The 15828-nt window shown below is 41.5% G+C and overlaps 1 protein-coding gene across 2 annotated transcripts in view; it reads left to right on the forward strand.

Annotated features, from left to right (window-relative positions):
* The window catches only part of ZDHHC14 (zDHHC palmitoyltransferase 14), a 67704-nt gene extending 52817 nt beyond the window's left edge, over positions 1–14887 (forward strand). For both annotated transcript variants that reach the window (XM_085858000.1, XM_085857999.1), the window contains one exon: positions 12011–14887. In XM_085858000.1, coding sequence (XP_085714126.1) covers positions 12011–12532 — 522 coding nt within the window. In that variant the 3' untranslated portion in view covers positions 12533–14887. The remainder of the gene's footprint in view (positions 1–12010) is intronic.
* Positions 14888–15828: the final 941 nt, after the last annotated feature.

Genomic DNA, 15828 nt, shown 5'->3' on the forward strand with positions numbered 1-15828 from the left:
GTGACGTATCAACAACAAATTAACAAACTTGAAAGAGGACCTCAGGGGGAATGTGCGTGTAAAGTTTCGCCTTAATCTGCATAGCCGTTCTGGAGAAGAAGATTAAAAAAAAAACACTAAAAAACAAGATGGCGGGCGAATTAGGTCATCGATGACGTCAAAAATCATTTTCGTCAGTGATTTTTGGCGTAGATGATGCTCAGAATTTTTCAGATTTTTCCCATATGGCGTTCTACTTGACGAATTTTCACCGGTATATCGCTTCACCTATGACGTCACGAAAAATCACACGTGTTCCCCATAGGGAGCTTAGTAAAATGTATCAAACGAAAATTTTTTCCATTGCACGGTTTCCGAGATACAGATGTCCAAAGTTTATCGCTTTTTTCAAGATGGCGACCGTACCACGTGACCAATGACGTCATAATTATAACGTGATTGTGCTATCAAAAAAGATACATACTATGGTGAAAATTTCCTGTCGATCCGACTTAGTGTTCCAGAGAAAATGATTTTTAAAGCGAAAAAGGGTGCAAAATGCCGGCGGAAGAATAATAATAATAATGCGTAACTAGAACTGCCACTTTATAACTGCTGGCAGTGATGACCGGGTACCCAGTCCGTCCGCCTTTGACACAACTGACACAACGTGAGACTTAAATCATAGTCGCAAAGTTTCGCATTTATCGGATAAGCGGTGCCAGAGAAAACATTATTTAATGGTGATACAACCACAGGCCTGCTTCGAGACGGCGCGGAACAGACGAGTTACGAACCGGGCAGCACAAAGCGTTCAATTTCCTTATTACTGGCGAACAGATTCAAATAATTAAATAATTCTGGCTGCCAAACCGCATGACCGATCAGGTTGAAATTTTAAACGTTTGTTTCGCATGTCGGCTAAATTACAAATGTGAAGTTTCGTATATATAGAAGCAGTGGTTCCAGAGTAAACATTAATTAATATTTATCCTTCAATCCAAGATGGCGGCCAAACCATGTGACTTATGACGTCATAATTTTCAACACATGTGCAAACACGAATGTTGACGATAAGCGCAAATTTTCGTCTTAGGTTAAGCAGTTCCAGAGAAAACATTATTTAATATTTTTCTTAAAACCAACATGGCTGCCAAACCCTGGGCCCGATCGCGTTGAAATTTCAAACCCTCATTCCGCATGAGCGTTCCACCATAAACTTGATGTTTCACATTTATTGATGCAGTAGTTCCAGAGTAAACATTAATTAATATTTTCCTTCAATCCACGATGGCTGCCAAACGTTGCGTCGTACCTCAAAAGGGGGTGAGAACTTTTTATTCGTCATGGAGAGGCGGTCATAGTGGTGGAGTTTCGCCTGGATCTGTTCAGTCCTTTCAGAGAAAAATACGTTTAAAGATATTATTTTTTTAATCCAAGATGGCTGACGAACCATGTGACCTATGACATTACAAATTTAAATTCTGCTTCCAACTGGGTATTGGAACACGTTTCTGAAGTTTCGTGTTAATCGGTAAAGGTGCGTTTTCTATCCAAGATGGCCGCCAAACCATGTGACGTGTGACATCATAATTTTTACCACGCATGCACAGACAAAGGTAGATGATAATTACAAATTTTCGATTCGTTTGGTTAAGCGGTTCCAGAGAAAACATTATTTAATATTTTTCTTAAATCCAAGATGGCGGCCAAACCATGCGACTTATCAATTCTAAATTAACAAACCTATATCGCCTTCCTGTCCTGAATATAGTTCTGAAATCTCCCCTTCATTGGGCCAACGCTTCTGGAGAAGAAGATGTTTGAAGGTTTTCGGGTTTTTTCAAGATGGCCGCCAAACCATGTGACCGATCAAGAACAAATTAACAAACTTGAGAAAGGACCTCATGGGGAATATATGTGTGAAGTTTCGTCTTAATCTGTCTTGCCCTTCTGGAGAAGAAGATTTTTAAAATTTATTCATTTTCAATCCAAGATGGCTGCCGAACCTTGTGACCAATGATATCATAAATTTAAATTCTGCTTTCCATCGTCGACCCGAACAAGTGTGTGAAGTTTCTTGAAAATCGGATAAGGTCTATTTTTCTATCCAAGATGGCCGCCAAACCATGTGACTTCTGAGGTAAAAATTTTACCATGTATGCAGACTTGAGGGAGGAAGGCAATTGCAAATTTTCGCTTCGATGGCTTATGAAATACCAGAGAAAACATTATTTAATATTTTTCTTAAATCCAACATGGCGGCCAAACCATGTGACGTATCACTCGAAATTAACAAACTTGCATCGCATACATGTCCCACGAATATAGTTGTGAAATCTCGCCTTCATGGGACCAGCGCTTCTGGAGAAGAAGATGTTTGAAGGTTTTAGTGTTTTTCAAGATGGCCGCCAAACCATGTGACGTATCAACAACAAATTAACAAACTTGAAAGAGAACATCCAGGGGAATGTACGTGTAAAGTTTCGCCTTAATCTGTCCAGCCCTTCTGGAGAAGAAGATTTTTTTTAATAAACACTAAAAAACAAGATGGCGGCCGAATTACGTCATCGATGACGTCAAGAAAAACATTTTCGTCAGTGATTTTAGGCGTAGATGATGCTCAGAATTTTTCAGATTTTTCCTATACGGCGTTCTACTTGACGAATTTTCACCGGTATATCGCTTCACCTATGACGTCATGAAAAATCACACGTGTTCCCCATAGGGAGCTTAGTAAAATGTATCAAGAGAAAAATTTTTCCATTGCACGGTTTCCGAGATACAGATGTCCAAAGTTTATCGTTTTTTCAAGACGGCGCCCGCACCACATGACCAATGACGTCATAATTATAACGTGATTGTGCTATCAAAAAAGATACATACTGTGGTGAAAATTTTGTGTCGATCGGACTTAGTATCCCAGAGAAAATGATTTTTAAAGCGAAAAAGGGTGCAAAATGCCGGCGGAAAAAGAAAAATAATAACTAGAACTGCCACTTTATAACTGCTGGCAGTGATGACCGGGTACCCAGTCCGTCCGCCATTGACACAACTGATACAACATGAGACTTAAATCATAGTCGCAAAGTTTCGCATTTATCGGATAAGCGGTGCCAGAGAAAACATTATTTAATGGTGATACAACCACAGGCCTGCTTCGAGACGGCGCGGAACAGACGAGTTACGAACCGGGCAGCACAAAGCGTTCAATTTCCTTATTACTGGCGAACAGATTCAAATAATTAAATAATTCTGGCTGCCAAACCGCATGACTGATCAGGTTGAAATTTTAAACGTTTGTTTCGCATGTCGGCTAAATTACAAATGTGAAGTTTCGTATATATAGAAGCAGTGGTTCCAGAGTAAACATTAATTAATATTTATCCTTCAATCCAAGATGGCGGCCAAACCATGTGACTTATGACGTCATAATTTTCAACACATGTGCAAACACGAATGTAGACGATAGCGCAAATTTTCGCTAGGTTAAGCAGTTCCAGAGAAAACATTATTTAATATTTTTCTTAAAACCAACATGGCTGCCAAACCCTGGGCCCGATCGCGTTGAAATTTCAAACCCTCATTCCGCATGAGCGTTCCACCATAAACTTGATGTTTCACATTTATTGATGCAGTAGTTCCAGAGTAAACATTAATTAATATTTTTCCTTCAATACACGATGGCTGCCAAACGTTGCATCGTACCTCAAAAGGGGTGAGAACTTTTATTCGTCATGGAGAGGCGGTCATAGTGGTGGAGTTTCGCCTGGATCTGTTCAGTCCTTTCAGAGAAAATACGTTTAAAGATATTATTTTTTAATCCAAGATGGCTGACGAACCATGTGACCTATGACATTACAAATTTAAATTCTGCTTCCAACTGGGTATTGGAACACGTTTCTGAAGTTTCGTGTTAATCGGTAAAGGTGCGTTTTTCTATCCAAGATGGCCGCCAAACCATGTGACGTGTGACATCATAATTTTTACCACGCATGCACAGACAAAGGTAGATGATAATTACAAATTTTCGATTCGTTTGGTTAAGCGGTTCCAGAGAAAACATTATTTAATATTTTTCTTAAATCCAAGATGGCGGCCAAACCATGCGACTTATCAATTTTAAATTAACAAACTTATATCGCCTTCCTGTCCTGAATATAGTTCTGAAATCTCCCCTTCATTGGGCCAACGCTTCTGGAGAAGAAGATGTTTGAAGGTTTTCGGGTATTTTCAAGATGGCCGCCAAACCATGTGACCGATCAAGAACAAATTAACAAACTTGAGAAAGGACCTCATGGGGAATATATGTGTGAAGTTTCGTCTTAATCTGTCTTGCCCTTCTGGAGAAGAAGATGATTTTTAAAATTTATTCATTTTCAATCCAAGATGGCTGCCGAACCTTGTGACCAATGATATCATAAATTTAAATTCTGCTTTCCATCGTCGACCCGAACAAGTGTGTGAAGTTTCTTGAAAATCGGATAAGGTCTATTTTTCTATCCAACATGGCCGCCAAACCATGTGACTTCTGAGGTAAAATTTTTTTACCATGTATGCAGACTTGAGGGAGGAAGGTAATTGCAAATTTTCGCTTCGATGGCTTATGAAATACCAGAGAAAACATTATTTAATATTTTTCTTAAATCCAACATGGCGGCCAAACCATGTGACGTATCACTTCGAAATTAACAAACTTGCATCGCATACATGTCACGAATATAGTTGTGAAATCTCGCCTTCATGGGACCAGCGCTTCTGGAGAAGAAGATGTTTGAAGGTTTTAGTGTTTTTTCAAGATGGCCGCCAAACCATGTGACGTATCAACAACAAATTAACAAACTTGAAAGAGAACATCAGGGGAATGTACGTGTAAAGTTTCGCCTTAATCTGTCCAGCCCTTCTGGAGAAGAAGATTTTTTTTAATAAACACTAAAAAACAAGATGGCGGCCGAATTACGTCATCGATGACGTCAAGAAAAACATTTTTCGTCAGTGATTTTAGGCGTAGATGATGCTCAGAATTTTTCAGATTTTTCCTATACGGCGTTCTACTTGACGAATTTTCACCGGTATATCGCTTCACCTATGACGTCATGAAAATCACACGTATTCCACATAGGGAGCTTAGTAAAATGTATCAAGAGAAAAATTTTTCCATTGCACGGTTTCCGAGATACAGATGTCCAAAGTTTATCGTTTTTTTCAAGATGGCGCCCGCACCACATGACCAATGACGTCATAATTATAACGTGATTGTGCTATCAAAAAAGATACATACTGTGGTGCAAATTTTGTGTCGATCGGACTTAGTATCCCAGAGAAAATGATTTTTAAAGCGAAAAAGGGTGCAAAATGCCGGCGGAAAAAGAAAAATAATAATAAACAGAAGAAAAACAATAGGGTACCCTGTACTGACAGGGTACCCTAATAAACAGAAGAAAAACAATAGGGTACCCTGTACTGACAGGGTACCCTAATAATAAACAGAAGAAAAACAATAGGGTACCCTGTACTCACAGGGTACCCTAACTAGAACTGCCACTTTATAACTGCTGGCAGTGATGACCGGGTACCCAGACGTGTCGGCCTTTGATACAACATGGGACTTTCTGCAGATGACAGTCGCAAAGTTTTGCATTGAAAGGATAAGCGGTGCCAGAGAAAACATTATTTAATAGTGATACAAACACAGGCCTGCTTCGAGACGGCACGGAACAGATGAGTTACGAACCGGGCAGCACAAAGCATTCAATTTCGTTATTACTGGCTTCCAGATTCAAATAATTAAATAATTCTGGCTCCCAAACCGCGTGACCGATCAGGTTGAAATTTTAAACTTTTATTTCGCATGTCACCTGAATTATAAATCTGAAGTTTCGCATATATAGAGGCAGCGGTTCCAGAGTAAACATTAATTAATATTTATCCTTCAATCCAAGATGGCGGCCAAACCATGTGACTTGTGATGTCATAATTTGCACCACGTGTGCAAACACGATGGTGGATGATAACTGCAAATTTTCGCTTCTCCAGGTTAAGCAGTTCCAGAGAAAACATTATTTAATATTTTTCTTAAAACCAACATGGCTGCCAAACCCTGGGCCCGATCGCGTTGAAATTTCAAACCCTCATTCCGCATGAGCGTTCCACCATAAACTTGATGTTTCACATTTATTGATGCAGTAGTTCCAGAGTAAACATTAATTAATATTTTTCCTTCAATCCAATATGGCTGCCAAACGTTGCATCGTACCTCAAAAGGGGGGGGAACTTTTTATTCGTCATGGAGAGGCGGTCATAGTGGTGGAGTTTCGCCTGGATCTGTTCAGCCGTTTCAGAGAAAAAGACGTTTGAAGATATTGTTTTTCAATCCAAGATGGCTGACGAACCATGTGACCTATGACATCAGAAATGTATATTCTGCTTCCAACTGGGTATTGGAACACGTACGTGAAGTTTCGTGTTAATCGGTAAAGGTGCGTTTTTCAATCCAAGATGGCCGCCAAACCATGTGACGTGTGACATCATAATTTTTACCAAGCGTGCATACTGCCTGCTAGATGATAATTACAAATTTTCGATTCGTTTGGTTAAGCGGTTCCAGAGAAAACATTATTTAATATTTTTCTGAAATCCAAGATGGCGGCCAAACCATGTGACTTATCAATTCGAAATTAACAAACTTATATCGCCTTCCTGTCCCGAATATAGTTCTGAAATCTCCCCTTCATTGGGCCAACGCTTCTGGAGAAGAAGATGTTTGAAGGTTTTCGGGTTTTTTCAAGATGGCCGCCAAACCATGTGACCGATCAAAAACAAATTAACAAACTTGAGAAAGGACCTCATGGGGAATATATCTGTGAAGTTTCGTCTTCATCTGTCTTGCCCTTCTGGAGAAGAAGATTTTTAAAATTTATTCATTTTCAATCCAAGATGGCTGCCGAACCTTGTGACTGAGGATATCATGAATTTAAATTCTGCTTTCCATCGTCGACCCGAACAAGTGTGTGAAGTTTTGTGTAAATCGGATAAAGTCTATTTTTCTATCCAAGATGGCCGCCAAACCATGTGACTTCTGAGGTAAAAATTTTTACCATGTATGCAGACTTGAGCGAGGAAGGCACTTGCAAATTTTCGCTTCGATGGCTTATGAAATACCAGAGAAAACTTTATTTAATATTTTTCTTAAATCCAACATGGCGGCCAAACCATGTGACCTATCACTTTGAAATTAACAAACTTGCATCGCATACATGTCACGAATATAGTTCTGAAATCTCGCCTTCATTGGACCAGCGCTTCTGGAGAAGAAGATGTTTGAAGGTTTTAGGGTTTTTTCAAGATGGCCGCCAAACCATGTGACGTATCAACAACAAATTAACAAACTTGAAAGAGGACCTCAGGGGGAATGTGCGTGTAAAGTTTCGCCTTAATCTGCATAGCCGTTCTGGAGAAGAAGATTTTAAAAAAAACACTAAAAAACAAGATGGCGGCCGAATTACGTCATCGATGACGTCAAAAAAACATTTTCGTCAGTGATTTTTGGCGTAGATGATGCTCAGAATTTTTCAGATTTTTCCCATATGGCGTTCTACTTGACGAATTTTCACCGGTATATCGCTTCACCTATGACGTCACGAAAAATCACACGTGTTCCCCATAGGGAGCTTAGTAAAATGTATCAAACGAAAAATTTTTCCATTGCACGGTTTCCGAGATACAGATGTCCAAAGTTTATCGCTTTTTTCAAGATGGCGACCGTACCACGTGACCAATGACGTCATAATTATAACGTGATTGTGCTATCAAAAAAGATACATACTATGGTGAAAATTTCCTGTCGATCGGACTTAGTGTTCCAGAGAAAATGATTTTTAAAGCGAAAAAGGGTGCAAAATGCCGGCGGAAGAATAATAATAATAATGCGTAATAATAAACAGAAGAAAAACAATAGGGTACCCTGTACTCACAGGGTACCCTAATAATACCCCTCTTCCCCTCGGTTTTTTTTTTTTCTCTCTCTTTGGACAAACGCCATGTTAACGTGTATAAATAGCTTATCGTGGCATTTTGTGGGGCACCCGTATCAGAAGTAAAAAATATTATAAACCACAAACAGGTATGGATTACCTTTTAAAAATGTCGCTCCTGCACTAAACTCAAAGGGAGGAAACCCAACATTCTTGAGGCATTATATATGCTTATCCTTGTATGTGGAACCAACCCAAGATCTACTGTAATCTGTAAACCCTAGAGAGGATAACAACATAACCCTTCCTGCTGCCTCCATCGGGTGTGGCTGTACTGGCAGAAAAATAAATAAATAATTTTATTTCTTCAAAATTACAACAAGGTTAGAACAGCACTGGGCAATGCCTGGTAACCCCACTAGTTATTGATATATAAAACGGAGCAGTGTCCACATGTCCGGTAACTACTCTGAGACTTTTGAGCTGATCGACACCAAATTTTCAGGGTATACTGAGGGGTTTCCTACTTGTGTTTTCTGTGAAATATTTTTCAAAAAAAATATGTGAAGCACAGGGCTGCGAATGTGGGAGCAGGTCACATTTTATGAAGCCCAAATACACAGTCTGTGAATAGCAGAACAGCAAATGTTGGGGTCTGACTTCTTTTTTTTTTTCTCTTTTTTTTTCCAGATTTCTCATTGCTTTTGTTACTTGGATTGTTTGTGCCAAAGTGCATTGCCACTGAGTGGGCCGAGAAGGGATCTTCTACCCGGAGTGCTGAAGTACCCTCTCATATTTAATATAGTGGGATAAACAGAGGTCCCTTTTTGGATCACGAAAAAATAAGTGACCACTATATTCGTTATTGGTGTCTCTGTCTGTCTGTCTGTCTGTCTGTCTGTCTGTCTGTCTGTCTGTCTGTCTGTCTGTCTGTCTGTCTGTCTGTCTGTCTGCCTGGTAGTCGATCTAGTCGGAAAAAAAATTTTGAGATTTTTTTTTCTACCCTTATTATCAGTATTTCCGTCGATATGTTTGTCTGTCTGTCTGTGCTTGTCTGTATGTATGTCTGTTCGGTCCAGTGCTCCGTTAATACAATGGCGATTTCGATGAAACTTGGTTGGTAGGTTCATACCATGACCGAGTTGTGTGCAAATGAGAACCGTTGCTATGGACACCACTGTTGCCCACCAACAGGACTGAAATTTTTGAAAAATCATAAAAAAATTATTTTTTAGAAAATCAAAAATCCGGCCACGAGCGACTGTGGGCAGTACATTCAGCCATATTGTCAAAAATTTCCAGCCGGATCCTATGAAAACTGTCGGAGAAGATAGACTTTCAATGAACCCTGGTCAAAAACAATAAAAAAACGAAGTTCGTTATATCTCAGAGACTATGAGTCAGATATACATGAAACTGGTATGGTAGGTTCATGGTATGTCCTAGTTATGTGTGAGAAAGAACCGTTGCTATGGACCCCTCCGTTGCCTAGCAACGGCCAAAAAACCTCTAAATGTGGGGGGTTTTAACGAAAAAACAATCTGCAGCATTAACCCTTGAAGCTAGAATCATGAATTTTCTTGTGCTTAATCCTCAGGTCATTCCCCATCGAACGAGCCCATCGCGTCAGGTTATATTGGGTAGTCGACTACCCATGTCTGCCTACCGGCTTGTCTGTCTGTCTTTCCCGAACATAGCTCCGTGGGTTTTGATCCGATCCTGATAAAACTTTGGTGGGAGGTTTATATCATGATGTAGTTGTGTTTTCCTGAGAATGGGCGTGGTGCGCCCATTATGGGCTGAGCCACGCCCAGAAAACGTGTTTTTAGGGGGTAGCCGATTTCAATTTGCATCTTCTCCTAGGGGGTTTGTTGAATCTGACAGGGGTTTTGGTATTTGGTTAGCCCAATGGCACCTGCATTGCCCCACCGAGCTCGATTTTTCTTTTCCGTCCCAAGGTCAAGGTCACAGGGTCACGAACTTAGAAAATTGCAAATTTTGACATAAAATCCATCTTCTCCGAGGGGTTTGTCGAATCTGGCAGAGGTTTCGGTATTTGGTTAGCCCAATGGCACCTGCATAGCCCCACGGAGCTCGATTTTTTTTTTTTTTTTTTTTTTTTTTCCATTTTCGTCACAAGGTCACAAACTTAGAAAATTGTGAATTTTGACATAAAAATCATACGAACGCCCAAACCTTGAGAGCTTGGATGACAATATTTTTTATGCATAATCTTGAGGTCATTCCCCACCTTAAGTCTTGAAACCATTTTGCTCTATCTCGAACACCTTGCCCGTGGCGCCCCCTTCAAGTTTGTTTTTATGCTGATTTCATCAAAGTATGGATAATAATTAATCCGAGGCGTGCGAAATGCCATGTAGCCTATACGACGTTATATTGTTCCTGGAATGTTCCAGAGGAAGTTTTGCACCAAAGGTCATAATCATTGACCTTTAAAGTTCACAAAGGTCAAATTTTCAAAGTTGTGGGAATCGAACCAGGTTTTCGACCTTCTTCGACGAACTAACTCCAATAAGCTATAGCACGTATCCTGTTTCCTTATTTTAATGTCCACAACATTGTTTTGTGACCTTTAAGGGTTATGCAAAGGTCAAATTTTGAAAGTTGTTGAACGAAACCAGGTTTTCGACATTTTGCAGCTAATAACGTAAACAAAACCCAAAGGCAGCTCTATAAATAATGCCATGCCTTTGCAAGGAGTGGTGAGTCGGGCTCCGGGGGGGGGGGCGGGGGGGGGGTCAGCTGCAGTCAACATCGATTGGATGACTTGATGTGAACTGAGGGGCATGTTTTATAATGCAGTGCCCCTCTGCTGCCAGTTTTGGTCTGCTCTGAATCAAACCTGCAATTCCCGCTCATAAACCAATGATTGTGCAGAATCCAATTTGAGTTCTATTTAAACACAATCACTCGATGGTATAATAGACTGAACATGATGGATCCTTCAAATGAGGAAGTGTTCTTCATTGGTTTATACTCGAGCAATAGTTGACTTTTTTTTTTTCAAAGGAAAATGTAAAAATTGAACAACAACGCTTCTTCCAACGTTGATCTATAACTTTAACCGAGGAAATGGTCAGTTCAGCAACAGAGGGAAATTTAAGTGAAGTTTCGAAACCTGACAATTATTAGATTGTTGTAATGAGAAAAATGGCCAAGTGAACAACAACAACAACAACAACAACAACAAATGTGACTTTGCTGAACTTCCCAGCCATTTCTCTGGAGGTAGCAATGTCTTCCCCGCGATGACTGAGACGTGATGTGTAAGTTTCGACCGATCGCGGACGAGACTTGGCTGCCTCCACACTTTTCTACCAAATAAATGACTTGGAAATTCACTGAAGTTCTAATTGTTCCTTTTTTTTTTTGTACGAGGTGGTAAACTGAAGAGTTGAATGGGCTTTGGTGTTCAATGTCTCACTTTTTGAAAGTGAACCTTTTGCTTTATTTTAAGCCTGCCATTAGATGCTCCATCTTGAAGGATTTTGTTTTTTAATCTTTGCATTTGGTGCAGTCAGTGCCAGTTGGACTAATCTTGTTTAATCCATTTCTTGTAAACTTCATCTGGTTAGTTGTTCCACCACTCTGGTGGCAAGTGTTTCAACAGTTGGTCTACAAATCCCGTAAAGCAGCGTAATGTACGAGCATTCAAAATGGCAGACTTGGCCTGGGCTCCCTTGTTCATCGATCATTTGTGTTTGTGCTCATTTTGAATGTCGACGTACGACGTTGTGTGGGTGGAGGGGCCCATGCAGGTTATAGGCATCTCATTCTAATGCAAAGTGCATTCCACAGGCTGCATTGGACATAACAGGTTGATTTTTCCGTCCACAGGCAAACCTTTGGGACTTCTCCACTGCTTGTGCACTATAGTGCGGTAAGCACAGTGGACGCTGTTGAGTGTAGGGCAGTAGGGAAACCTCTTTCACTTTGTTACACTGCTCGCTGTCTGCTTGCTGTCACATACTTGTATCACTCGTGTTCTGTTCTGTTACTCCAATACCTTCCCTTTCCCCCCACCCTCACCTTCGTAGTGCGACCAAGAGCAGTGTCTACAAAATGGAAAGTTGGTGCTGCAAGCGGCAGCCACACCATTACTACAGGTGGATGGCAAAGGTGGGAGTGCACCTGTCCAAGGGAGTGGTTCGGCAGCCTCTGCAAATGCCTTGCACTCCCGGGCCAACAGGGAACGTCAACATGGTGGCGGCCTCTCCATGTGTGCAACTGTCAGCTCGTTGGAGGAAGAATCCGCCTCTGTAAACAGTGTTCACCCTGAACCTCCCACTGACCTCTGTCCTCCAACATCACTGGAGAAGAACGAAGAGAGCCCAGTTCAGCTCGGCTCGGATCTCATCGGGTCTCCGTCGTTCCCGATGATTGACGAGGGTGATGAGGACCTCACTGTCAGTATCGAAGGCTCTCCCAGTCTGTCTTCTTTGCCCATGGCTAGCACCTTGCTCCACAGCCGTACCGCTGAACCTCTGGCCACCCCGGATGGGCAAGACATCATCCGCGACGCATCTGCTCGTGGCCTGGTCAAGTTGAGTTCGGTCTGATTGTCAGAATGTTTCTGTTTGCCTTGTTCTCTTCTTTACATCCCAGTATTAATTCATCGACACTGAGAGGGGGAGAGGGAGCGATTGGGGTTGGGGGTTTGGATATGATTCTCCCTCACTTTCTTCTTTTCCTAAGTCCGTAATCTCTGACACCATCTTTCTCATTTAGTACTACTGAATATATTGCAGCTTTTCACCTGATCTTGCCCTTCAACCATCATCCCAAGAACTTGACTTCTTCAGCTCTTCCCTATTTTCCTCTTTGTTCCATATCGCTTGAACTTGAAACTCGACTGAGATGAAAACACAAACTGTTTGGAATTTTATTTTTCTTTGTTTTCTCCGACTGTACTTTATTGCTTGAAATGGCATGTGAAGCATCCCATTTTCCTCTGAAAAGGAATGAAGTAACTTTGCGTTTTTGAACGGCTCTCCCAAGCTGCAGACATTTTTTGAGCTGGAAAGCTTAAAGATTAGGTAGAAAACTATCATTGGGGAAATGTACCTGTTTAAAAGACCTGGAACCCACCTGTCGTTTACTGCGGTCCTACGTGATGTAATAGGTGTCTGCAGGTTGCAGGTCCAACTTGTACCTTTTATGGGTGATAGTGGGATCACGTTGTTTTGTTTTTCTAGCATCTCTCATGACCTTTGCAAGCAAGAAGCGGTTTTACTCTACTGTTCCAAGTGGAGTCATTGCTGAGGAAGCCATTTATCGAACGGCGAAGGTCCAATTCTCAATCGAGAGACATTGCGTTCACCCATAATCGCTTTGGTTTGTAAATATAATCTGAATCGTCGCTCCTTGTACCGGCATGGCAGATGCTTTCGTGACTACTGGTGATGCCACTTGGTGCGATCGATGCTTTCATAGAACGGAGTTCCAATCCCAGTAAATATCGACTTGAGAGCTACCAAGTTTAAACTGGTAGTTTGACCCAGAAAGCTCAACAAGGATTAAATGGTTTTCAATTGTTTTCTCCAATCTGGACGTTTGAATCTGCCAGGATAACTTTGAGGTACGCACACGCGCCTCTGAGTAGTCGAGCCTAGATTTGAATCTCGGCATTCTGCAAACTGTCATTTCCGTGTTTCACAGGCAGGGTATTCCATCAATGTGTGTGCCGCCCATCAGATGGACGTTAAACTGGGGGTTGGCCGATGGCATTAGTTGGTGGACGTTCCCACGGTTTTCTTCACGAGGAGTCGGCGAGCTATCACCGGCACCCCGAACAAATTACAAAATTGCGCTTTGACCTGCCAGGGGGCATTGCATCAGTCGCACTGCCGGGGTCCCAGCAACAATGCAAACTGGCAACCTTGTGCTTTATATGAAATGAACTGTCAAGCATCGCCAGTCGGTGAAAGAAGTATGGCTGTGTCCCCCCCAGTCCACGACTTTTCAAACCACTGCTTTATGAGCACCTGAACTGCAAACTGATTAACCCAAGTTGAAATGACTTGAACAAAAAAAAAATGGAAATTTAATTTGCTCAACATTGTTCGACTGTGACGTGTTTCAAAATGAATTTGCCTCGACAAGCCATCATGTCATATTATTTCCTGCAGCAGTATGTTTACATATTCGGTTTATTAGTGAATTACATTCTTGTAATTTTGTAGTGAATCACACCAAGACATTGGCGATTGGGTCGGTGGAGAGAAGTAGCTGCTCGGAGTAGCCACCATATGCCGTCCGTGTTGTCAGGTGTTGCTTGTGGGGCTTTTCATCCTTTTGTTTTTGCACACCTTTTCTTTAATTTTTTTTTTGTTTTTTTTTTTTCCGCACTTCTTTGTGTACTTGCGATTTTTAAAAAATAAATATTAAAAAAATGAAATGCCATTTTCTTCAATTACCTAGACCTTGACAGGCTCACCCTGATGTGCGTACACTCACCTCTAAGCTGTCCATCCTGTGTTTGATTCCTGACTCAGCTATAAACTGTCTTCCTGGTGTTTCACAAGCAGAGCGAGGAATCGATATGTGCGCCATCCATTGGATGGATGTTCAGCTGGAGCACTCGGTCTGCCAGCACTGCTTGGTGGTGGTCTTCCACAGAGAATCGGCGAGTTATCTCCGGTACCTTGTACAAATTGCTGCCCAAATAGTCTTCAGTCGAACGGCGGGCCTGGCCAACCGGTTCTTGAACAACTTGGGGCCAAAATCTGCCTTCCCCAAAATTTGGGAATAATTTGATCCGTTAATTAAGTATTGGTACATGTTCTATTACGTGTGAAAAAGACCTGTATGATGTTTCGTTGTGGACTCTTGTCAGTGATATGAAATATGCATGAACAGTTATTTAATTATTAAACATCCTCGGTGCTCTTGGGAATCGGAGGCAACGTGGGTCACAGGGCAGTGCTTTCTCAGATGCTCAACTGCACCTCACATCGATCCTATAAATTATTCACCTCGATGGGCTGTGCAAGTACTGGCATTCAGTTGTGTTGATCATAATCACGGACTTTCTCATTCGTGCATTACAACCAGCTTCATCTTGAATCCGAATGATTCCAATTTTAATCACCAAGTTGTAGATTGGTGGGTCTCAGATGCGCACACACGCCATGTGAACAGTCCTAGGTGAATGCTTGTAACTGTAGGATCTGCCACCTGCACAGCAACCGCATTCTGAGACCGTAAGTGGTGTCACCTCATGGTGTCCAGGAATACCGAGAAGGCGAGACCACTTGGAGATGACTCGATTAGAAACGTTTTAAATTGGCGTTCATGGAACACTTTACTGTTTCCGAAATCTTAACGAAAAGGACGAGACTTTATTGGAAGAAGACGAATCACGAAGTTTTCCAGAGTGTGCAAGTGGCAAATTTGATTGCTCAATACGGTGTAATATTTTGTCCAAGTACTGCTAAACTGGCAGTTTTTGAAAGTTCCAAGAAGGCGATTTCTGTTCTCCAGTGTTTTTAAAGGCTGTTGAAAAAAAGAAAGGTAGTTTTTTTTATCGCTGTTGATACTGCGCCTTGCCACCACCTTATTTAACGCGTTGCATTAGGTCGTCGTACCTGTTGTTTGTGTCCTTTATGACGTCGCTAAAAAGTAAGTTTCCTGTTTGGAATGATTTTCAATTTTGTTTGACTGAGAGATGGGCTGAAGCAATTGCTATACTAACCACGCTGTGTGTGTGCGTGCTCGGGCCGAGATTCCGTACAGTTTGCCAAAATACTGTTAAACTGCAGGTTCATGTTCCGATTGGTGTTCTACAGTGCGCCGGTCACCTTGACTTGCCAAAATCCCCCTCTGTGTTGTAAACGGTCTTAACCTCGTTGTCTTT

This window comes from Eptatretus burgeri, chromosome 15 (assembly GCF_056783735.1).
Source record: "Eptatretus burgeri isolate ZD-2024b chromosome 15, Ebu_testis_v1, whole genome shotgun sequence".
Classification (NCBI taxonomy): Eukaryota; Metazoa; Chordata; class Myxini; order Myxiniformes; family Myxinidae; genus Eptatretus; species Eptatretus burgeri.